Source organism: Antennarius striatus, chromosome 12, assembly GCF_040054535.1.
Source record: "Antennarius striatus isolate MH-2024 chromosome 12, ASM4005453v1, whole genome shotgun sequence".
Taxonomy (NCBI): domain Eukaryota; kingdom Metazoa; phylum Chordata; class Actinopteri; order Lophiiformes; family Antennariidae; genus Antennarius; species Antennarius striatus.
Genome location: NC_090787.1, coordinates 11716631 through 11742825, shown reverse-complemented (window position 1 = coordinate 11742825; position 26195 = coordinate 11716631). Strand labels below are relative to the sequence as shown.

The 26195-nt window shown below is 40.2% G+C and overlaps 1 protein-coding gene across 3 annotated transcripts; it reads right to left on the bottom strand.

Moving 5' to 3' along the window:
- Positions 1 to 241: 241 nt before the first annotated feature.
- Positions 242 to 26195, bottom strand: LOC137605239 (TSC22 domain family protein 1-like). Of its 3 annotated transcripts, none has more exons than XM_068329760.1 (4): positions 22873 to 26195; positions 3304 to 3355; positions 1682 to 1843; positions 242 to 1142 (listed from the first exon to the last, which is right to left on the bottom strand). In XM_068329760.1, exons 1-4 carry the CDS (start codon positions 25461 to 25463, stop codon positions 1068 to 1070), a joined length of 2880 nt encoding a protein of 959 aa, XP_068185861.1. In that variant the 5' UTR covers positions 25464 to 26195; the 3' UTR covers positions 242 to 1067. The 3 variants fall into 3 exon arrangements, with proteins under 3 accessions (XP_068185861.1, XP_068185860.1, XP_068185862.1); XM_068329759.1 differs by having other exon boundaries at positions 242 to 1843; positions 22873 to 25544; positions 26045 to 26195; XM_068329761.1 differs by lacking the exons at positions 242 to 1142; positions 1682 to 1843; positions 3304 to 3355 and adding an exon at positions 17601 to 18323.

Sequence of the window (26195 nt, the reverse complement as noted above, 5' to 3'; positions counted from 1 at the left end):
TAAAGCACAGCAGATTTTGTTTTACTGAGAAAATCCCTTTAAATAACCGCTGTATTGAAAACAGTAAAAATATACATAAAATTAAAAATGAATATTTTCCTTTTTATAGATATTTATTGCAGCCGATGCCCTACAAATGTGACAAATCAGGCACATTTGGTACACCTTAGCATCACCACTCTAATATGGACTGAACTCAACAGCAATGCGGAGGAATTAACAGATGATGACCAGGTGGTTATTCTTTAAGCACGTTTATTGAAATCTGAAGTGCGGCTGTCAAGTGCAATTGTGGTAAATATGTTACAATATCCGGTTTTTGCAGAAACATGCACAGAACATGAGCATACAACTGATACACAGAATGAAAAACAAAAGGTGTTCAGTTTTTTTTTTTAAATGATTAGTTTTCAAGATATTGTTCACCCAGAATTACATATCTGTCAAAAATGTAATTAAAAAAGTCAAAGGTGCAATATTGCAGAAAGAAACAACCAAGAAAAAATGGTTTACAGTAAAAGTAAATGTTGCAGAAAGTGATATGGACAACATTGTTGGCTGTGTTTTGTCAGTTAAATAACCTAAACTCCCGTTGATCCACAGTCTTCAAAATACAGCATTAAAAATAGAAGACACAGACTGGGCAAGAACAGCAAGTTTCTCACTCATATGCATCAATCTGTGTGGCCAACATAGCATCTGTTGTATTTCTCCTCCTCAATATTTTACATAGTACTTACACTATACAGAAATATACATCTTCTGCCCATCGATCTCTTTACAAAAAAAGAAAATGCAGCTTAGCCCAATGTCTCAACCCTTTCAAATAAGATTACATGCCACTGTAGGGTTGAGAAAACAGCAATGATGAGCTTCTTCCAGGGCAAAATGAGGAGCTTGAAAGTGAAATACTGAAATAGAATATCATCTCCATAAGAAACCACATTTCGGTTATCCCACAGTTGTAGTAATGTCATCAGTTCTGCCAAGTGTTGTTCAAAATACCCTCCCATTCCCTCTCCCATTCCAGATGGGGACTTCATCATGATAACTGCTCACATTCTTTGTCAATCTTCCTCTAATGTCTCAGTCTGAACTTTAGTATCTAGCCTTGACAGAGAATCACTTTTATTTACAGAATTCTGCAAAAAAAAAGAAGAAGAAGTAACAATCAATACAATTCTTTACCTCCTACTCATCAATCGACACCACTTAAAATCCAGACACAGGCACAGTGATTTTTTTTTTCTACTTAAAGTATATTAGCGCCACGGATGAAATGCTTCGTTTCTTCTCGGTAAGACATTCTAACTGATATGTCCAAGGGTTTTTTGGCAAATGTTCGACAATTTAGTCCACTTATGAAAACAAACCCACCGTCTTAAGATTGTCAACCCCCACTGAGCTGCAAAGCACTGCACTACTTGTCCCACCAGCTGCATCTTTCTGAGAGATAAATATGTGCAAATTCTCGTCTTAACAGGGTGACCTCCTGCTGTAGAAGGCAATGTTTAGCTGTTCTGCTGTAGCAGAACTCAAAGAATGTCAGTAAGTCAGATCTGTGCAGACCAGGCTAAGCCGAGGGGCCAGAGCTGTGCGAGATGGGTTGGACGAGGTTGGTGGTGCTGGGGGGTCCTGGAGTAGCGACTGTTGGTGCAGCAGGCGGGGAGCCAGTCTGTACCTGGGCCTGGAACATAGCCATCTGCTCCGGGCTGGCCAGGGTCTTCAATAAAGTGTTCTCCTGCTCCAACTGAGAGTTACGCTCAATCAGCTCCTTGATCTGCTCCTTGAGAACTTCCACCTCCTCACGCACAGCATACATCAGGTGACTCTTCACCAGGTCCTGAGACAGACAAAAACAGAAGATAATCACTTGATTAAATCAACAAAGTCAGAGAAACAAATACTCATGCACAAACACAAATGTCTCTCAGTCTAGTTCAACCAATTTGACCTAATTTTTATGTCTCAGATTTTCCATGATGCCCCAAGTACAAATTCACATGACAAATAGATCTAGCCCTGATAACGGAAACATGCAACAATAAGTTCTCTGAGCCCTACTGGGATGATTCCAGTAAAGTTTTAGCTTTTCTACTGTGGGTATACAATTTTATCAACAATGGTACTGGTAAAATTTTACGTGGAAGAGATGTTCTTAAAAAAGAGCCACTACCTGGCTTTGTTATCAATTTGAATGCCTTAAAATAAAGCATAAATGATAAAACAAAAGAACTGAAATGACTGATTATATGTATTACACCAATAATAAAGTACTGATTAAATGTTTGCTTTCAGAATGTAACCTACAAATTTATTTAACTGAAATAACAATAGAAATGCAAAGAACCAAGAGTAAATTGTAAAACTATTCAAATGAAATAAAAAATAAACTGAAAAATATATACAAAATAATGGTGTGGATGATCAGAACTGATAGGAACCTACTCTACTGTGATAATAGTGAAACAGAAAACATCCTGGGGGGAATTCGTCTTGAACCCCGCCCACATTTAAGTGTGAACCAATCAGCGAGAGATATATTTAACCAGGAGCAGGAGCGTGTCAGTTCGCCTAGCAACACGGCTGATGGCAGCGACGTCAACAAAGACAGTGAAAGAGAAATTATAACTACTTTCGTTTTCCCGAACAGAAAGCAGTACATCAAATAGGCTTTAATTCTAAATTATACTCTGAACAAAATTGTGTATGCGACGGTTTGTGAATAAAATCCTCACATTTTGTCAAACTGGCATAGTTACAAAGGTTTTGTGTGAAGCTAGATTAGATAGATAGATAGATAGATACTTTATTAATCCCGGAGGAAATTGCATATATCCACTGCTCAGGCATTAAATAACAAATAATACTGGATAAACACCAGGAGAAAAGGAAACATTGACATCACAGGACATACCACAAGACATACATTACACTAACAGACAGGCACATGCAGCACTAACAGGACTTATATACTAAATTAATATTAATATTAATATTAATATTAATATTAATGCTAACACGGACACTTTCACATAACCGGACCTACAACTATAAAATTAAATGACCATCAAAATACATTATCATATACCAGAATTACGTGTCTCTTTTGTATGGACTCCAGATTAAAGTATATAATGTCAGACATTTAATCTATAATGGAAGTGGGCACACCAACAATTGTAACTACCAGTCACCTATAACAGCCCGTTCAAATTCCCCTCTGAAAACAAGTCGGTTTCATTATCTGGACTAAAATCACAAATCAGACATTTTCCAAAGTGTAAAAGGTTTTAAACTCACCATCGCTTGTTCGATCTTGTTGTCTATGGCCACAACGCTGGCTCCCGACGAACTGCAAAAAGAAAGAGAAATCAGAGCCGCAGCCTTTTCCTCTTTTGCATATATTTTTCCTCTTTCTACCACACAGACACACACACACACACACACACACACACACACACACACACACACACACACACACGAAGCGTCTGGAAATGTAACGTTAAAAATGGTCTGGTGGAACAACGCCTTCATGCTACTGTGGCCTCTGATACCAGAGCATCCACCGGACCACCGCTACGACTGCACCACATCCGGGTAGAGCTACTGCAGGTGAGGCGAGTTGGACACAATGAAACGCTGCTACCACACAGCATCTACCTATTGTCCAGACCGACGTGCTCCGCGCTCAGCAACGACGACAAAAACGATATGGAGAAATTTCTCAGCTGGCACACGCCTAGATCCATAGCCACTGTGTAGCACGACGAATTCATGCTGGCCATATTTTAGCGTCCGTCCACAAAAAGCCCCGGATCCCGCCTCGACCTCCTCCGATCCGCCACACACATTCAGCCGCGCTGCTCTCCGCTCGGGCATCAACCGCAGTGGTGCGAACTACGATCCAAGGTCAGCTCATCTCAGCGATACACGCGAATCTACGTCTGGGGACAAACCGGCATAATTTATCATGAACCGAACGGAAAGAGCCTGTCCTGATTGGTCGAGACGGAGTCATTTGAATAATCTATTCAGGAACGCCCCCACCTGCAGCTCAGCTGATGCGTGTTTGCATAATATATTCCGGGTAAGTAGACGATGTGGATGAAACCGGGGAAAACCGGATGGGAAGAGAAGAAGAAAGAGCTGGAATACAGAAAAACAAGCAGGGGAAGAGCAAGTCTTGTTTAATCTCCGTCGAAAGAAACCTGGAGATCACGAAAGGGATAGTTGATAATAATTTGATCTCATCACTCATGATACTTGCGATGAACTTATATATCCCCAAATCATACCAGCATTTCCCCCCAAATGCACTAACAATAATTTCATCCTTTTCAATACATTTACGAAAAAAACACGTTATTTTTTAACATATTGTCGAATGGAGCGTTACAATCCAGAAAAGGAAACGCTGTAGGTGTCCTTTATGTTCTCCTGCCTCTATGGTGGGCTCATGTGGTCTAGTAGAGAACTGCACAACTCTGATTTCCGTTCCAAGACAAAGAAACCAGCCTCTAAATGTCATTTAAATTGAGTTAACATATATAAGCGACCCATGTCAATACAGGCTGGATTGAGTTCTACTGAGGTTTTGTCCATCCAGTTTTTTGGGGGGGTTTTGATTTATTTTTTTTGGTCACCATTACATATTTGAAATCACATCTTTTATGTATAAACATAAGACTGAATGTAGTTTTTATTCACGAAAACACACTACAATGATAAACAACAACCAAAGTTGCCATGGCAGCGCTTCATACATATCCTGGCTGCACAGACGTACCAAAAACCTCTCCCCAACATCAAAATTCCCATGTTAGATGTACTCTAAACAACACACACACACACACACACACACACACACACACACACACACACACACACACACACACACACACACACACACACACACACACACACACACACACACACACACACACTTTCTGAAAGGCCACCTTCACACATTCCAAGTACAACCAAAACCCTAAAATCGTGTGTACACATTCATAAGCGTTCTTGCCCATGATCACACCCAAACACTCTGCAGACCCAAGCATAAAAAAACAAATACATCCCGATTTGTTGCAACTTTTTAAACAGAATTGTTGATCAAGGGGCTGGCCAATTCACTGTAACAATCACATTTACAGACAAGGACAAGAGTAAACCCTATCAAGCTCATACAGGGATTCACAAGTTTAACAGCCTCAAATAGAGTTAATTTCAGTGTTAAAACATCTAATACAGGTTACGATTACCTTTACTTTTATATAAAGCGTATTCGACCTCAGCACATCCTCTAAGAGTTATGATGTACCAGCAGCAGACAGGAGTAGCTACTTATATTAAGGGGTTGTCTGATAGGTGGTCACTTGGGAGACAATATTTCAATGCGCCTTACAGAGTGAATGAGGGAACGTAGGCTGTAGGTTGCAAATCCATAGTGCTTAGGTTAATTACTTTACAAAGTGACTTCAAAGTCAGTGGTCACCTTTAAAATGGGACCAAGGCTAATGAAGGTAGCACACTGTTAGAATATTAAACACCCGTACCCTAGAGAGAGACTAAAACATATCCTCTGCGTACTTGTAGTGCTGTCAGCTTCTGATCGCCTCTGGTCTCATTCAAATACTAACAAGAAGCCAGAGAAGAGGCTCCTAGACATACTGATCTCTTCCGGTCCCGTCTTTGACTGGAACAGGGTTTAGCCAATAATCCAGACCCAAATAGCCAGGACAACCCCCGTCTAATGCAGTCACACTCCAAAGCACACAGACATACCTATGCTCAGCTTGGTATCAACTCTATGTGGTTTGTTTAAGAACTACGTAAGAAAAAGTCGGTCGATGATGTCGAAAGAATAAGCAGTTTGAGGAATCACCTGTCAAGGGAATATTTCTCATACTTGAAACAATAAATCATTGAATAACTTAAAGCCTTAGAAAAGCTGGAGGACAAACCAATCCTTAGCAGCTGCTTTGTGCCGTCTAAAATGCACTTTAGTATTTTCAGAATTTTAGTTAAGAAAAGCTAAGAAAAGTTCCATTTAGAGCCATTTAACATGCTTGTAATCGTAACATATAACTGTAGTTTTCACCAGTGAACTTGACCTATTATGTTTTAAAAAATACTGGATGGAAATGCAAACGTGACACTGCAGTTTTTAATAGCAGACTACATTAGAAGAATGTTCAGCCACTGATGGACTTCCTGCCTTGCTAGAACAGCTTCGGCCCAGTGACCTACAGAAGCAAAGAAGGAAATGACCCAAAACTGCGCACCAATGTTTCACAGATCCTCTCACTGATGGCAAACAGATGACCATCTAAATACTTTTTAGCGCAGCACTTAGCACTGTGGACCTCTTTAAACAGACTTTTCAAAAACTCTAAATTCTGAAGCATGAAACAAAAGATAGAATCTTTTAGAAATATAAAATCGAGGTTGATTTCCAAATCCCGAAAGAGTCCATACACAAAAGGGACAACTCTTAATATGATGCAGCCAAATCCAAGATGATTCACCAGCTGAGGCTTCAAAGTTATGATGGTGTTACATGACAACAGACCTTCGACTCAGATGTCATCTACTGAAGAGAACGATCACATAATATTGTACAGATGTGCATAACTAACTAGCATGTCCCAGCTGTTACCGTCAGACAAAACAAAAATTAAAAGGACAAGGCTTATCTACACAAAGTAATGTCACGGCAGTACTTGTGTGTGTCAGTGTTGCTGACGAAAGGATGACTCGTTAAATTTTAATCTGAGAAAAATGATTCTTCGCAAATCTCAGCAGCAAGAGTGACGTCTTCAACATTCTTCTTTTGTCATGCTAACAATCCAAAGCCAAACAGTCTACTGGCTTACATGAAAAAGAAATGGAACAAATTACACAAACATGTTTACTTAATCACTGACCAACAAACAAAAAAAACAAACAAAAAAGACATTTAACTGACAAGATAGCTGGTAACCAATTTTGTTTTAATCAACTCATGGATTAATTGACCAATTGATCCACGAGAAATCTGTTACTGTATTTTACAAATACAGTGTTTCAATACCATCTAGTATTTGAGTACATTTTGTTTGGTGTGGTGAGAGCAAAGATTATTTTTTGCATCTGCACCAAACACCCCTCATAAATGCTGTCCCTGAAACCATGAATGTCTGAATGAAAGGGACAATACAGCCAGGAAGCCCTTTGTGTGCAGCTACTGTAGTGACTGCAGAGCTACACTGTACAGACTCCCCGGGGGTCCCTTGTCTTTTTTTTGTTACCTTTTGAGATGCTGCTCCAGCTCCCAGAACAAAAGCTTCATCGCCATCTCGTCATGGCCTTGCACTCGTACTCCCCGTACCCTCATGGAGCTGTCCGTCAGTAGGACCATATACACTCCGAAGTAACAACAGTGCGTCCAGACCGTCTTTGTTTCCTAACACCTCCTTGTTTCTTCTTAAATTCAGCAAACAGATCGGAGTTGCAGCTTAAAGAATAGAATGCAGATACATGGGGAATGAAAACCAGCATACCAGGTTACAAAGACGGTCTATATGTGTGCTCCTCATTATTCCTCTGCCAATGTGACCCATTTGTGTTTGAATGGCCGACTAGTGAGTGAATTACTAAGTACAGATGGTGGCAGGGTGGGTGATGACGCGTGATCATGTGATCCTGGGAGTTACATAAACCATCAACGTAGATTAGCATGTGGCCCACTGATTTCCCTACTTCTACAGCCCCTTGCCCTCTATAGCCTGACATAGGGATGGACAAGAAAACTCTGATCCTCTCTCTTCAGCATCACCAGACATCTGCATTGTCTTCTGCCACCTAGACGTGACAGTGCTGACATCCCTGGTTAAACAGAGATAAGATTGCTTTATTGGAACATGGGATATTCAACAGAATGACTGAACTTACCTTCTATTAAAACTGCATTAACAGCCCTAAATGTCTGTTAATTTATATTTAGCAGGTGCTTTGATAATGAAGCAAAATTTCTTTATTTCCACAATCCTTCAGCAGGATGGACCAGAGGTCCTGTGCTTCAGGGTCTTATCCTGTCATTTCTCATTGAGAGGCTGCTTTAGGATGGCTTAGTTCCTCCGCAGACAGAAAACACAACATGCACTTCCAAAGCTCTGACAGGCGCACAGGCTGCCAGCCAAGAAATAACAGGTTAAGGATGAGTACAATGCAGGGGATTTGGCCTGTCCTAACAGACTGGATGTGCTGGAGTGACTCATTCTTTCATCGGAGAATCATAAAGAAACATGCTTGGAGTACTTGGGATAATCAAGAACTAAAATACCACTGATCAAGTGTTGAATTAAAAATATCAAAATGTTTGCAACTTTTCATACAGGTTTTCACATACAGTATAGCATACTAGCAATGTCAGAATGCAGTCTGTGCATGAACATAACTATTTCTTCAGGGGCCAATGCTCCAAATTTGTGTAGTGTGCTCTATCACCTTTTATAGGGAGCTGATGTTACGAACAAAATTCGTATCACGCTATTGTTCAGCAGACTAGCAGATGCATGGTTGTTGCCACACAACACTACTCAGTCACTGGATAGATGTTTCTAACAAAAATGTAAACCAACTGCACAAACACAATCATAGTAGCCTTTGCATCCGATTCCAACTGTGCACAAAATATTTTGCTTTTAAATCTGGAGGCGAAGGACAGGTAGTCACACCAAAATGGTAAAAAAAATAAATTCTTTGTCAAAATATGTGTTACTAACGGGAAAAGGAACAGTCATGACATCTGCTGCCCCTCTAGGAAATGTCACCTCTAAATGTTGACAAATGGGGCTTGGCATATCTCTGCCATGAAAAAAAGAGGCCTATTGAATTGCTGAACTGTAAAGGCTTTGGGCTGAGCAGGAGTTTGATCGTGGAACACACACAGAGACTTTACCAGTAAGCCCTGGCAGTGGTTTTCCATAGTCACACTTTGACTATGGAGAATGACAGAGAGCTGGTCAGTGAGTCAGAGGGGCCGGGAGGAATGATGAGTGGCCATTTGGAGCATTTGGGCTGACAGCAGCAAGTCCTTCGCCCTCGCTTTACACAAAACTCTCACACACAAGGGAGAGAAGGAGGGGAGAGGGTTTGCCACAGACACAGGAGCTGGAATGGCCGAGAGATCTAACACTGCTGCATTAGTGCCATCTCCAAAAGTCACTGACTTTTTATAACTTTTTGCACTGGGTCGTCTGACTTTATTCACAGGCAGCACTACATAATTTAGGTCCAGTAAATAATGTTTCATAACTCCTTATATGTCCAATATTTTTCTTCTTCGAAATTTTAAAAATAAAATTCTGACTTGATGTGAAAACACAAGAATAGTTTTGCATTATGATTAGTCAGAGAAAAAAAGTTTCCTTTGTGTTAAGCAGCACAAAAAAGTTTTTACTAATTTTATATTATTCATCCAACAATGTGACCATCATGCATACACACATCACCACATTGAACCTTTATGTATAATGCAGTCCAAGCAGATTGGCATCCTAGGACAGGGATGAGTGGGAAGGTTAACTCTGCTGAGGCTGGGTCAAAAAGAGGAAACAGTCGACACCGCATTTTTAAAGTTGTCTGATTTGGGAGGACAACTATGAATGAGTAATTATTGTGTCATGACTTCACTTGTTTGCATAAAAGCAATGTGGGCGGAGTAGAAGAAACCATGTCTAGGGTGTGGGCTACAAAGTGTTGATGAGGTACACCTTTCCTAACCTACAGAAAAATATTATAAAATAAGAAACTATTATATTATTATAAATATTATAAAATAAGAAACTTTTTGTATAACCAGTTGGTGTCAAACTATGTGTATACATTTGTAGTCAGCATTGTGATACCTAAACAAATGTTTTATTAAGTAGGGCAGTTTTTGTTGCATGGTGTATAAAAAGTGCTCTATAAATAAAGTTAAGGATGGGATCAGTATGAAAAACCATGACAGGAACTTCATGTTGAACTATATGAGAAACATAACTGTCAAATGGAAGTTACACCTCTGCAGTGAACAGCAGAGATGTAACAATATGCTCATATCGCATGTTGTTGTATAGCTCTAACATACATGAACGGATCCCCCAAAAAAATATAAAATACAAGTTCAGGCTTTATGTTCTTGTATTGGACATAACTAAACTCTTACCTACTGTTACATCACGACATACCAAGAATTGGAAAAAAATTCCAGGCACTGCAGCAGCAGAGTTGGTAATGCTATCTAAAGTGTTCAGCCAAGGCAGTAAATTAATTTCAACAACAAGGTGATTAATTACAAAATAACAATAGTTAGATTGTTGTTGCTTCACGTGAAATTTTGTCCTTCACGGATTGTTGTACTTGCAATGAACGAGTCCAGCACTAGCTGCAGGTGTGCTAACAAAAGATACCGCTGTAGCAGAAGCCTTGACTGTCAGAAACTCTCACACACACAGACACACAGACACAGACACACACACACACACACTTCAGCTTTTAGAAGGATCTTGTGTTTGACTAGGGACGTCGTCAGTTAAGATGTGTTGTCGTGACAAGCTTCACCTCCATTACCTCATACAGTGTTTTGAAGTACAGTATAGTAACACTTGAGAGCTGATGTCCCTTCTCCAAGGTGGTTTGAGGCACAGGCTGTATTAACATAAATCTGTATTTAGCAGCACAATTAAATTTTCTGGTGCACTTAGAGTGCAGCTGTGAATCCATCAGCATTTGCATTGCTGTGTTATTCTTGCATACTAAGTCAATCAGAGCTATTTGGAGTTGAATAACTGGCTGCAATTATTGGGTATAAGTTCACAGATAAAGAAAATAGTTAACAAAATGAATAATATATACTGTATATATAAAGTATATATACACATATAGCCGTTCATGTTCAATGTGTTTATCAAGGCAAACCCATGACACAATATACCCTAGGAACACAACGAGAAGATCCAAGTTACATAAGTGTGTGTGCGCAGCAGCTTTGAGTAATGTGGAGTGAAACCTGGAATTAAAAGGATTACCAGCCAAAGAAAATACAGCGCTACGTCCAGACAACAGAGGGATGGAATGATGCTAACCACAGCAGTACAGATGAGGAGACGAGGGATAACATAAAGCCTCAAGCTGAATGTAGTGATTATCTCTACACACAAATCACAATATGAAACTAGTATAGAACATACCTGTACTTTTGGACACATAGTACATCAACCTGATTTAATTCATCTAACAGTATGCAAACCACATAGATGTAATAATCAAAGAAATCCCTTTACTATTTTCCACTACACTTTTTTTACGAAACAACACACTTTTTAGTGTGCACATTTCATGGTCTTCATTTTAATGATTCTATGCTGAAACTTGTTCAAAGTTTGAAATAAAAATAGAGAATCAGAATGTATATTTCCACCAGGCTGTGCTTGTTGCATCATACCTCAGAGTTACATTTATTCTGATAAATTGATTTTGAGATATGCAAAGCACAGAAATATTTTGATAGAATCTTTTAAATGAAAACCCTTTGTGCCTTCATCATTCATCAAGGCTGGATTTCCATCTTTAGCATTACTGTAGAAAATGTCCATGCTTTTCTTAAACGTCTTTGTGAGGATTATCTTTTATTGAGTATCTTATTTTCTTTTGGGAGTTAATGGGAGGAAAGATGACTCATGCTGATGTCTGGCTTTTGAAGTTTTTACAACACAGACACACAACTGATACCCAGCCTCCATCTAGCAGTGAACAGAATTACAAGTGTGTTTGTGTTGGGAGGCTGTTTTTCTTCTTTATGCAAACACAACTATAAGAAAAGTGAGTCATTGTTCTTGTATTCCCTCATCTATACCCCCCCAAAAACACCCTCCTACCAAAGCTGTTAACCGAATCAGTTCAAGCTGCAGGCAGGTACACCGAGAGTACACAGCTGCAATGACAAAACTGGTGGCATCAGCAGGATGTGGTTTTTATGCGAACTGATAAATAATACAAACATAAGAACTTTGGTTAGCCCAATTAAATATATTGAGTTTAAACAGAAGCAACTAGTGATCAGAAATAAAGAGGTCGATTGCATAAGGGTTGACACAATTTTTACACGCAGCTCTCTTTATATGCAAGGTTAGTAATAAGTAAAAAGCTGACAATGATATGACTTAAATACTTCACCAAAGCTCAGCTGCTGCAGAAGAAATTTTGCTTTAATGGAAATATAAAGTTGTTAATAAGTAAAACAATCTGGAAAATATATTCTTATTTCTAAAAAGATCTCTTATTTCTAAAAACATCTCAAATCTCTATTCATCAGAAAATGGACCAATTCATTTGAATTGGCACAGGACATAAAATACGCCTTATTGACTTGGAATTTATCGAATCAATAGGTTTGGAGGAATGAGGCTCTGAGCCCCGACCCATTTCTGCGCCTCCTCATAAGTGTGTATTCATGCATGGGCACACAAGATGAAGTGAAGAGAGGAGGGAGGAAGGCTGAGTGGATTAATGACTCAACCAGCAGGGCCCAAACCTCTGACGATAGAGCTATCATGAGCACAGCTTAATGACAAATAAACACACTGCCGTTTCCTGTCAACAGTCAGTCACACACACTGACATTCACTCATTCATACTGTAAATGTCAATGAAATGATTATCCTTTGGTTATTTCTACTCACATCTACATTTAGGATGCAGGTTTTTATGTTTATGCCTCTTTACATGTAATTACAGTTTAAAACATCATGAGTCATTGGCTGGGATGCTTAGTGCAGCAAATTCAAAGTGACATTCAGCTGGCTCAGCAAATGCAAATGACATCATTTTTCTTTTAAAAGTAAGAAACTATTAAAGAAAATATCGGCTGCCCTACTACGACCTGGATTCTCCATCAATTGATGATGCATCAACACAAAACAATTAAAAACAATGACCTGAAGTAGGGCAGATCATAGGCAACATGGAAGAAAGAAAAAATATAATTAACAATGTTTATAAAGGGTCAGGAGGTATAGACAAACCAAAGATGAAAATGATTTCTTCTGCCAGCAGCTAAATAATAATATTGTTAGAACAAATAAAATTCCACAGAGTTAGAATAGATAGAAACCCCTTTTTTACACTTTAAAATATTTAGTGTAACAAACATCTCAGATGGATTCATTAAGAATACTCCCAATGAAATTGTTAAATTCTACAGAGAATTTGCTTTAACCAAATCAAAAAGAACTTTTCTACATTACACAGATGATAAAAAAAACTGCAGACCCAATCACAGAGCAATAAATTGAGGTTATATGCTTTCTTTCCTTATTTATAGATGCAGACATAATCTATAAAGAAGGCAGTCAGAGACTGCAACATCCCGCGACACCCTGGAATTCAAAATTTTACTCTGACCTACTTTCATAATGGTCACAGCAATGAATTCCATATTGTACTATCGAGTATTGGCTTTTCATTTCATATTTGTAAGTTGACCACTGCTAGAGGTATACCGTAGCAGACAGACTAAGGACAACCTACAATATTGTTCTGGCCATTAAAAAGGTATAAAAGGGAAAATTTGACCATGACCTAGTTTTTCAAGGTAAAGGTTGTGATCTAATTTTCATCCCCTTGCCTCTTTGAATGTAACTTCTATCCAGTTCCTGAAATATGTGAAAAAAAATGTACAAAAGTTGAAATTTGACCATTATCTAGTTTTTTGAAGGTCAAGGTCATCATCTCATTTTCATCCCCTTTGCCGCCCGAGTAATGTGCTTTTTCTGTCATCTATCTGCAACGATCGTTAAGATATTTGGTGGACGGACGGACGGACGGATGGGCAGACGAACACAAAAACACTGACAATTACAATATATGACTGCTTCACGGGATGTAATAATGGAAATCACATGGCAAAGACACTCGTGGAGTCCTGGACTCATGCACACTACACTGACCACGGTAGAATGACTTGTAAATTGGGATATGCTGCCATCTAATGGCAAATGTCACAACCACAGGAGTCAATACAGGCCTAAGAACTAATGGTACTACAGAGAAGACATGACTAGAACTCCTATTATTGAACTACTGTGATCAGTTTGTCTTAGAGGGTACAGTAATTTCATTCTACTTACTCAACAGTGTCCTTCTAGTCTGACCGAATCCTCAAAGCTCTTTACAACCAAAGCCAGAATTTATTCAACATAACAAACTCACAGTAGAGGCAGGACCAACAACCAATCAAATACAAAGTCACATTACTGGAACCACATTCAGGAGTGATTTGGTATTTAGTATCTTCACCAATGAAACATTAAGACGAGAGGGGCCAATTTTCAAATATCCTCTGTAACCTGGGCAACAGCAAACTCGGTTTTTTTTTAAACTTGTCAGATAACTTTCCAATACAGTTTTTAAGTCCATCTCTACTTTCATTGTAATAACTACACATTTTAAATGACTAAACATATTTCATATTTTACTGTGTACAACGGTAGTAAAAATCATAACCAAGGCATTCACAGACTGCAACATCCCGCCTGAAAGTAGTACATGACTAGTGCATAGCTATGCACTAGCTTTGACCATAGACATTCTCCTTCCTCTACCTATCTTATCCGGGTCGTGAGCGTAAAAATTTGAAATCTGGAGATTTACAGTAAATGACTACTATGTAACATCAATAACTCACACATGAAAGTTATGTCAAATGAATGCACAAAAAACTGATTGCTGATGGACAGATTGACAAACTGATGACAATGTTAACTGGCAGATTTTGTGTTGGGAAATCAAAAAAAAAAGTGATAGTGGCACATAGTGACATTGGAATAATGACGTGTCTTACAACGTAAGAACGATGTACCTTTCTAAACAGGTGGGCCCCCAGCTATCTTTAACTTCTATTTTATACTTTAGTATATGTCCTGTTAGTGTTGTATATGCCTGTTTAGTGTAGTGTACGTCTTGTGGTATGTCCTCTCCTGTGTTGTTGCTGTTTCTTTTCTCTCCTGGTGTTTATCCTGGTGTTTATCCAGTATTTATTTATCATGTATGTAGTAGTGGATATGTGCAATTAACTCTGGGATTAACAAAAGTATTTATCGATCTGCAAGAAACTCAGCAAGTATAATATTTCCAGCCCAATGGGACTAAATATTTTTGTTAGGGTGGATCCGATTAAACTTATGATAATTAGCTTGATTTGCTACCAGAAGCTTGACAAATGGAGAGCTTCTGACTAAAAACATTCAGATCATCATCACATGTGCACTAAATACACGGGCATGTTTATAGACAGCAGTCTGTTTACCAGCAGGGGGCAGTGCAGCACTTTTTGCACAGCTGAAAGCCTCAGAAGTCACAAGTGTGAGAAAATGTTTGCATTTAAGTTTTGGGAGACAAAGTGCCTTGTGGGGGTTGATAAGGTATATGCTTGAGTAGTAGGGCTGTTTACACAACCAGGGACAAATCACTGTCACTAATAGGGCCATTTCACAGGAGGTGATGAAGTTTGATAACCCCTAAATGAAGCAAGGGGGGTCAACACTTGAATGTCTTAAAATACAAATCTGTTGTTAGGAGGGCTTGAACAAGTGCAAAAGAACAAATATTGTTATAATTGTCAGAGTAATCCTCTCAAAGTAACAACAGTTTGTATTAAAGAGAAATGATTGATCACATAGTGTCCGTAATTCATAATTCTTCAAAGAATTAGCAACTCTCATTTTAGCAGGAAGAATTTTAAAACAAAGGGAAACATGTTAGATATTTTTGCAAACAAGCAAAGTTCAAACTGATAAACGAAGTATAAAATTTGTGTATCTATTGTACCTGCATATTCATCTGTAACTTTAGAATAAACACTCAATTGTTTGCTTGAGACGGTGGAGTAGCACATGACAAACTAAGGTCCCGTCCACACGATGCCGGGTTTTTTAAAAAACGGAACTTTCTAAAAACGCATCGAAAACGATTCACGTTTTCAAAAAAATCTCCGTCCACACGTAAACGCACCAGTGCGTTTTCGAAGACGGCTATAAGCATGCCAAACCATGTGGTGGCAGTATTGAGTCAAATTTTATGCAATAGGAATCCTCCGTGTTTTGTTGTCACAACACATGGGCCCATAAATATGACGTCATAGCGGTTTTCGTCGCAGGCAAGATGTCAGCGTTTTTAAAAAAGTCGCGGATAGGCCGTCCACACGACAACGCAGACCCAGCGTTTTTTTAAAAAATCCACCTCGGCCAGCGTTTTTAAAAAGTTGCGTTTTCATTCCAGATATCTGCGTTGTCGTGTGGACGGAAGGCGTAAACGCAACAGAAAAGTTGCGTTTTCAAAAAATCAGTCATCGTGTGGACAGGGCCTCAATCAACAAGACTGAACCAGATAAGAACCGACACCAGCAGTGACACTCCATGGCCATCATCCTAAAACACACTACTGTAGTCCTACTATTTAAAAACAAAACAAAACCAACAACTGTCAGGGCCTGACTTTGATCAGAGCCATAGCAGCCATGTCCCTTGCTTATGGACTACTAAGGGCACAAACTCTAGTCACCCCCAAGATAATTTCAATTACCTCTTTAAATTTAGTGTATTTCTAAACATGTCAAATGATTTCCTTAACTAACAGTTTGTGTAAATTAACTTTTTGGACTTCTTTTTGCTGCAGATTGAAGAAGAAAGTGCAACAAATAGTGCTTTGTCAAATGTTTCTACCCTTCTGACATGACGTTTTTAGAGCTGATGTATTAGTCGACGGCTATTTGTCATTATCAATTACTTGTAATACTGTAATTATAAATTTTATTTTTTTTTAAACATTCTAAATGTTAAATCCTTGGGATTATAAAAATAAGATTGTGGCAAACAAAATATCACTGGAATTTTTGACAAGTAGACCATGATTGACAGAATTATCTATTAATTCAGTATCAGATTATCAATAATAAAAATAAAAGATTTCATAATCCAAGCATATTCCTCATTACAAAAGTCTGTAAATGTATTCTCTTGTTAGATTTACTTAAAAGTTTACAATACAGCATTGAAAAAACAACTTGGTGTCCATTTACCTTATCAGCAATGACAAATGTCAGTTTTTTTGTTAAGATGGAAAAAAAAGATGATAGGTGAGAGGGCAGTGTGTGTGTGTGTGTGTGTGTGTGTGTGTGTGTGTGTGTGTGTGTGTGTGTGTGTGTGTTTCCTGGCGCTGACTGGACAGCGTTGTGGCCACAGGAATGCCAGCCATGATTCAGCACATTGCCTGCATGTTTAAAGGGATAACAGTAGCAGCTCAGTGAAGAACAAAAATTAAAAATCAGGGCTGAACATGAAACCCCCAATCAAGACTCAAACAAAAGTGGTATATTTCTATGAACCTGTGATCCACTACCACTTTTTATTTTAATTATTTTTCAAACAAGCACACAAGAGGATGGACGAGCAGACAGACGGATGGACAAGCAGACAAGAGGCTGGACAGTAAAACATCATTTGACAAGACTGGATATAATAATGACCAGAGCTGATTAATGCTGTGATTAATTAATTAATCACAAACGTTACCATTTTCACAAAAAGAGCCACAGAAAAAAAATACTGGATCTGAATGAACCCAAAAACACAGGGAATGAAAAAGATCATCTGGTCGTATTGGTTAAAATACCAAACCTTCCATTAAAAGCACTAGTAATGACTAGAGTGATTGATTTGACAATAAAATGATCAGTCAAGGAACCACTCGTTTATACATTGTAAGAATACTAAAAAAGCCGTGAGAAAAACATGGAGCAGTTTGTCAACAAAAGGACGCTACCTTAGCATTGTGAGTTTGTTTTCTCAAGAGGAAGAGGAGGGCAATTTTCTTCGAGATGAAAGGCTGGCTAAAAACACAATCCATTATCATCCATTACAAGCCATTAGTTTCTCGCCGCACTCTTAAGTGAAACAATTCTGTTTATTGATGTAAAAAAAAAAACATCAGAAAGAAGAGGAGGGGACAAAGAAATCAATTACACATCTGCACAAAGCATACAAAGTGAACAAGAGACAAAGACAAGTTATTTATAGTGAGATGTGTACAATTGAATGTTTTGCATTAGCATCTACTTCATCAACATACGATTAACTGTTCACAATGTCCTTTATGTTTCATCGCGCCATTCATGCTTTCAACGCTTGGCTCAGAGAGACATAGTAAATATTCAGTGGCGTGTAGTGAGACCTGTCCCTCCTTTCGTTCATACGGGGCATGTTGCTGCTCCGCTGTGTTCTGGTGTTCTCTGGCGTGGTCTGTATGGTGGGAATGGGGGATGTGTCAGCAGCATAACAAACAACAAATGGTGTTTACTTTCACTGATGTGAAACTGTAAACAAACCAAACAAAAAAGGAAATGACTCAAACATCGCAGTAATGGTGGTGTTTTTACAAAAAAAAAAAAATCACTCCTCTGGGATTGAGCGAGTTTTTTCGTCACGGCTTCAATAAATGCATCCCATTGTTGGATAGAGTACAACTCTTATCTAACCATTACAAAAGCCTCTTTTTCAGCTCAGTTTTACAATTAGAGATACATGTAAGAGAGTTACATATTATTAAATGCAAACTAATAGGTTCACTGTCATTAAAAAAGAAATCACACATATGCACAATAAAATGGAAATTAACTTAAGCATAGATATGGATTTTTCTTTCAGGAAATGCATGCCAACTTTTAATTATAACTTACTAAAATAAATAATTGTTAATTTTCAACTTTTTAATGGTACAAAATTGATAATTGTCCAACTGTTAACTAAAATCCATTGCACAATCCTACAGGTAGAGTTTAACACTAAATCACACAGTAAATACATTTTTAAACATATTACAATGTATATACATGTATAGAAAAATATGACACTGAAATACTGTGCCTAGCTGTGGTCAAGTATTTAGAATATCGTTCTCCTCTCGCAAATCTAGCCTCAGCATGTGATTGACTGTTAAACAACATCTGGATCTTAACAAGAACAGTCTTTATGCAAAACAATGTCCTGAGGACTCTGATTACAGACATCATGGCACAACACAATGGCAAAATTTAACAGAGCTGAAAAAGTGATGCACAACTCTGCTCAGTCTGGTTCCATCTGGTCCTCACTGATCTCAATAAGCTCCATGAGACCTGACTAAGTTGGGTTAGTTCAGGTTGGGTCATTTCCTCTGTGTGTTGTGAATTTTGTGGATCTCGTTGATCTCCACACAATGAACAACAGTCCCAGCACAAGCTGGGTCCCTGCACTGCCAGGGGGAAGATTATATTCAAAACAGAGTGCAGCAGAGAGAGCATCACGTTGCCAGCCAGCTTAAATTCCCCTGTGCCTTCATATAATCAAAAAAACCCACACACTTAAGTCGTGTTCAGACCAACGAGTAGGAAAGAAAAAAATGCAGCATCCCTGGTAATCTTGTGAGGTGGCAAAGCACGTGCCTGGACAAAAAATTCAGTCTAGCTCAGCTAAAGAGGTTATACCTGGCTTCATGCATTGTTACTGATGACATGTAGGTCAGTCAAATACATTAGAGGTTTAAGTTCATAGTAGATGGAGTAACACACCCCAACTAAAATAAGCTAAACTGTTTTCTTAAAACATTAAATTTGGATACAATATTACTTATAAGTATCCGGGCACTGCCTAAAATGTTGTACGGGTACACATATTGTCATCGATGGGAAAGACAGCAAGACAGGGGATATTAAAACACTACCTGAGAACACGATATACCCTACAACCTGCGTCAGTCAAAAGTAACCTTTTGTAACGGATACATAAACTGACACATAATTACTCAAATTAAATTGTTTGAAAAATACTGTGATATTGATTAGAGGCATGTCAAGTAAAAATGTAGAGAGAGTAGAGTAGAACTTTATTGATCCCTTAAGGAGGTTCCGTCAGGGAAATTAACTTTAAATTAACTAGTCGATTAGTGGTCGATAATTAAATAATTATATATAATTTATTCATTTATTTCTTCATAACAATACAAAACAGAGCAGATTGTGCAGTGGTTGGAGCACATGTCCCATACACTAAGGCTACAGTCTACTGGCAGCTGAGCAGCCTTGATTCCATCTGTAGTAATGGCATCAACAGCAACACTAATAACAGTAGTAAACAATTATATCTAACAGCTAATGGTAGTAATAAAGCAAATAAACCGTTTGATTGATGAGCATCAGATGGAACGACTTTCAGTAATTAGCCCTAGAAATCCTCATCAAGACACACTACTCAAACAGATGGTTTTACTAGTTATTTCTGCAAATCAGTTTAACAGTGTGTAATGAGAACTGTAGGGCATCACCATTTAGGAGATCAACACTAAATTAGTTACAATCATAATGGATAACCTTATTTAATTTACAATTTTGTAAATGACCTTAAGAATATAGCAATACTTGAGATAGTCAATATTTCCCGTTTTCCCCATAAATTACTGTCACTTCTGATGGCTACCTATTAGCACCAAGCCTTCATTCACATTAAGACGGCTACCATTAGGGGTGCTTATTTAATGTCACCCACAGAAGGGTTACATTAAGGAATTCATCCAATCAGCTGAGTGACATCATTAATGCATGACCGGATCTACTACATTAAGTTTGGAAATAGATAAGAGAGGTGCATTATATGTTGCAGTTTCCACAAGTTGCCAAAAAGTACACATTCAAAATGAACATATTCAGTGAATGCCCATCAATCCCTCAGTGACATCCTCATTCATTCAAATACTCACACACAGAGACAGACATATATAGCGAAAGTCCATTGAGATCCTTTTCGATTTACTGGCATGGTTTAGGTGATAATTTATGTGGGGATGATCCTCCCACGCATGACTATCTGAAAATATGTTGACAGAAGCCACACAGAAGAGCAGACCATAGAAAATGTACAGTAAAACTACTGACATGGGACCATGCCCAGGTCTGAGAGGGTTTATGGCTCCTTTGTAAGTAGTAAACAAAGGAAAATTGTTCAGGGTCTTTGAAAATAATTCCAATAAAGCGTCTTTAAAAAGTTGCAGCTGCTCCTCGTGTTTGCGATTTCTTTCAATGCAATATTATGATGATATCATCATATAGAACTGTCATCTTTATAAATATATTGTTCACAAAATTGAAAAAGAATTTAAAACAGCCCACCTATTTTGATTTCATTAACCTGAAAGATGAGTGACATGGCAGTCGGTTTTTCCAAGAGAGGTTAAAACATTCATGATTTAAATTTTAAATATAGTAGTTAAGTTATCCCATCTTTCATTCCTGAACAGATCACCTATGCCTGGGTTGTAAAATAAGTAAATAAATCAGTTAAATAAGGAGTTAAAGAGGTGATCAAATATTAAAGTACATTCAATCGGGGGAAAAGGTTGGGGGCATTTGTTCACCCGTGTTTGAATCAGCTGATGGGTGAGCTCATTTTCAAACAATTAGAAAGTCACAGTTTCAAATGCAGCCTCCACCCAAGGGTAACCAGAATTCAGCAGGCAACACAAACTTCTTGTACATGTGTGACAGCATGCAAAATAAAGAAATTAACCATGAGTCTAATTCTCCAAGACAATGTTCTCATTTGTACCAAGAGCTCTGGTTTCACTCAAATGCTACTAATCAAAGAAAATAATCCACCTGATCCCCATAGATTTCACATTCCATCAAGTTAAATGTCATGTGATAACAGTAACCGTCCATCAGTTTTCCCGTAAAGACAGCCAGGAACACTGCATCATCATTTTCATATTATCCATCCCATCCCAAATTACGGACGGTATATTCAGTTCTTTCTCTTAATCCTACTTCTTTTTAGTAAAACGTAGGCTTGCAAAAATCCTAATGGCTGTGGCAATAACAACATTTAAGAAGTCAGGAAATGGGGCTTAAGAATGTAAGCGTGGCTGAAATTTGAGAAAATTCCTACAGCAGCGGGGTGATTAAAATTTCAGTACTTAAAGCATTGTTTGGGAGGACATTCCTCAGAACATTTAGTTGTTTCACTGCATGAATAACAGCAAAACTAAGGAGACTGAAAAGTAAAGATGATGAAAAACAGAGGAAAAGGGTGGAAAGGGAGGGGGAGAGCGAGAAAAACTAAAAATCAATAGGCTTTTAGTGACAGAAAAGGAGCTTTAACTTTGCCTGTCAGAAGTAAACCAGCATCGTCTCCTGAGTTTATTGAAAGGTAAATAGGGGAATTTTAATTCTTGCGTTGGGAGATGGACAGTCATACAATGTTAAACATTGCTTGTGCACTTGGAGAAATCGAGAGTTCATTTCATTCAAACAACGGTGGCTGGCACCTGCCTTATCGTATTTCAAATTTAATAATCATAGAATGTCTGCTTTGCTTCCCAGAAACAAACAACAAATATTGAAAGAGTATGCACCGCCAAAGGAGGACCCAGCAGAAACTGGGCCCTACCAGGCCCACAGGCAGTGTTCAAGCAGGGGGACATGCTTAGTATAGTGTCGAATCACTGCAGCCACTTGATAAAGACAAGAGACGTCACATCCAGCCGAGCCACGAACTGTTTTCCAGTGACAGACAGCAGACACACTGTGGCTGCCTGGCCACTGTCTGTTGCCTATCTGGGAAAACAATGACATTTTTCCCCTCACAGCTGCCACAGCTACCAGTGAAAATTTCCAGCTTCAAACAGACTCTGAATATTGGACTATGAACACTTGTAAATCAGAAGGCATCATTCAAAAACCTTGAAATGTTATCCGTCTGTATACATGCTAGAACAAATCAGTAATCAAAAGTACAGCATGTAAACAAAATATTCTCTTACCCATCCTCCTCTCCATCGACAGTCTTGAGACCGGCTGATGCACCTAAGGCACTAGCGGTGGAGGTGCCACCCTCAGTGTCCTGAACCTGGCCAGTGTTGGATCCAGATCCAGACTCCACTCCTGACAGCTTGGGGAGCCCTAGCAAAGCTGACTGGTGCTGGAGGAGCAGCCGCTGGGCATCCTGCAGCTGAGTGGTGGTGAAGGTGGGCAGACTAGCATAGAGGGCACTGGCCTGGGCAGCATGAGCCAACGCCAGGGCATTGCTCTGGTCCTGGGAGAACCTGACACCAGATGACTGGCCACCACCCTGTGGGGGTATCCTACCACTATTCCCAGTGTTGTGCCCTTGAGGCTGGGTCTGGGGATCCATCTGAGGGTTGGGGGAAGGCACACTCGGTGCAGACACTTTGCTCTGGTGGACAGATGTGGGCAATGGGTTGCCCATGCCTGGGTTTTGAATTTGCGTTGGGAGAGACTGTGGCTTTTGCTGTTGGGCCAGACCTGGTGGTCCGACATGGGAGGGCATGCTGGAGGTGGCAGCCTGTGACTGCTGCAGGTTTCCCATCACCTGACACGCACCGTTACCTGGCCCAGAGGGTGCAGAACCAGCTTGGTTGGACAGAGGTTGAGAACCAGCACCCTGGAGGACACCTTGGGGTTGTTGAGCATACTCAGATGGCCTAGCCTGCGCCGGAACTGTTTGGGGAGTAGCAGACTGTTGCTGTGGTAGGGTGGCGTAGGCCATTTTCTGTTGCTTAACACCCACTAGACCCTGTGGGGAACCTATGGATTGATTAGCGACTGCCTGGGCATAAGTGAGTTGCTGATGTGCAGCAGACGAAGAGAGTCCAGCAGTGGTCTGGTGGCCTGGCACAGGCTGATGAATGTTTGCGGAAGCTGAAGAGGGCGTAGTAGTCTTCACATGTGAATGGGCAGAGTCTTGGGGGTGCATGTGAGGTTTGGTTTGGGACATGCCCATATTTAAGCCACTAGAAATGATTCCTTGAAAGCCCTGAGGAGGGGAGGCATAATCCTGGGCATGCTGGGTTACTGGGGGTCCCCCAGTCTCTCCACTACACACACTCTCAGTATAATGGCTCAATGTACTCAAAGTGCTACTCACAGAGCTACCACTTGTGCTTTCCCTCTCTGATGCCCCAGTTAAACTCTCGGAGGCCAACTGACGCATGCTGAGAGATGTAGTATCACAGACAGAGGAGCTGGCAGCAGCAGCTGGGGTTTCCTTGTCATAGAAATCAGTACATGTCCATCTTCCCTTCTTAAAGGGCTCAGAGCTAGAATCCAGCTTCACCACTCTGAAGCGAGAACTGGTGGTTGCCACTGCAGGGGCTGGAACTGGGGCAGGCTGGGCAGGAGGGGCTGGTACAGGGGCTGTGGCCACAGCCGTGACAGGGGCATTGACAGGCAAAGTAGATCCAAACCTTCCCTCAGTACAGCTAGAGAGTCCCACCCCTCCAGAAGCATTGACAGCAACAGGAGTAGCAGACGTGGTCATTGAGATGTTAGAGTTGATGTTTTGCTGAGTGCTTGAAACAACACTGCCTCCACTGCCATTTCCCACACTGCTGCTCATCGCATTGAGAGGAAAACCACCAGTGCTGCCAGCACTCGTGCTGATTCCTCCTCTCATAGGCACATTGGCAGAGCTCAACATATTCACATTATTAACACTGCTTGTCTGGGGATTAACCATGCTAACTGTAGTGCCTGTAGCAGAGCTGTGCATTCCAGGGACAGATCCCGGGGCCACACCCCCTCCAGGCTGAGCAACAATACTAGGAGAGAAAGTCTGGGAAATATTCTCTTGAGGGACCCCCATGTTAGAAGGCATTTTCTGTGTGGCACAAGGTAAAGCTCCAGAAGTGGTGGCAGATGGGGTGCTCCCTGGAGCAGCAGACAGAGGGTAGACCTGGGCATGGTTAGTATGGTGAGGATATTGATGATGATGGTGCACAGTCCCGTTAACCATGGACACACAATGTTGCTGAGCCTGGTTCAGGGCATGGGGGCGTGAGGGCTGGTTGGGGGACACAGCTCCAGGGGTCTCAGCCTCATGGAAATTATTCAGAGTCTCTTCTGAAGAGCTTCTCTCTGCTCCCACAATGTCATTAGCCCGGGAGAGGGACGCATCCAGAATTTCAGAAGAAGAGAGGTCCTCTGTGTGGGACTCATCCAGGTCATCATAGCTTTCTGTGTCCTCTGCAATACTATTGTTGGTACTCACAGATATTTGTGCTGGAGTTACACTTGTAATCTGGAAACCACTCTTCTTCTTTATCTGTGCTCCAGCTGTCTGGCCGGGCTGGGGTTGGGAATGCAGATTCAGGCTGTGGGGTGGAATATGATGAGGACCAGGGGAGGATGACCCAGGGGGGGGCTGGCACTGAATCAACAAGGATGGCTGATAATCGTCAGCTGGAGCCTGGCTGTTGTTAACCAGTGGGCTTGCCGGTGTGGTCTGAGCGGAACCGCTCCCGCTGCTTGTGTTGCTACCCCTTCTGTGAAAGACAGGCGGATGCGCCATCTTTCTAACACTGCCAGAGTCTCCTGCAGGGTCCGGATGATGCATTTCGAAAGAATCCGGGGGGTAGTTGTTCTCTGACAGTATGCAATGAGGTTGCGATTCGTTAACGGCGCCGTCTTGACGAAACTACGTTCAACAGACAACACGATCGGAATAAATATTTGAACCAAGTGTCGGTTGTTCTGAAATATCAGACAAAGTTGTACCGCTACGGACAGTCTCTCATACACGACTGTGTTTTATTTAGTGGTAGTGAGGAAAGCAGGAGAGGCTAGAGGGCGCTAGCTGAGTAGCCATCGAGCTAATGTCAGCTGATGCCAGATGTAATTCGCCGGCTAAGTACCAGCAGTGCTATCTGTCTGTGTCTTTGTTAAGCATAAGCTAACATTGTTTTGGGTCCTTCAATGAAAAGCTAACGCGGTGCAACGACCGGTTGTACTAAAAAAACAAATAAAAAAACAGAATAGCCGTTAGATGAAGTTAGCGTTATATCCGATGCTAGTCTGACAGAACAGTAATGTCAGCTAGCTAGCTGCCAGTCTCCATCACCGGCTAGCTAAACATACTATGGTGTGTCGCTTTAGCTGATGAATTTGCTCAAAAGAAGGTAAATGAAAACAAGCAACCTTTATCCGGCACACTGCGATTGGAATTCCAATATTATCCTGCGACGCACGACTGTTTAATCCATGTCACTGTGTACTCGCGTTGGTCCTGGTTTTGCTGTATCACTGGTCCTCACTACCGGTAGTGCTGTTCAGTAGATATCCTCCTGCA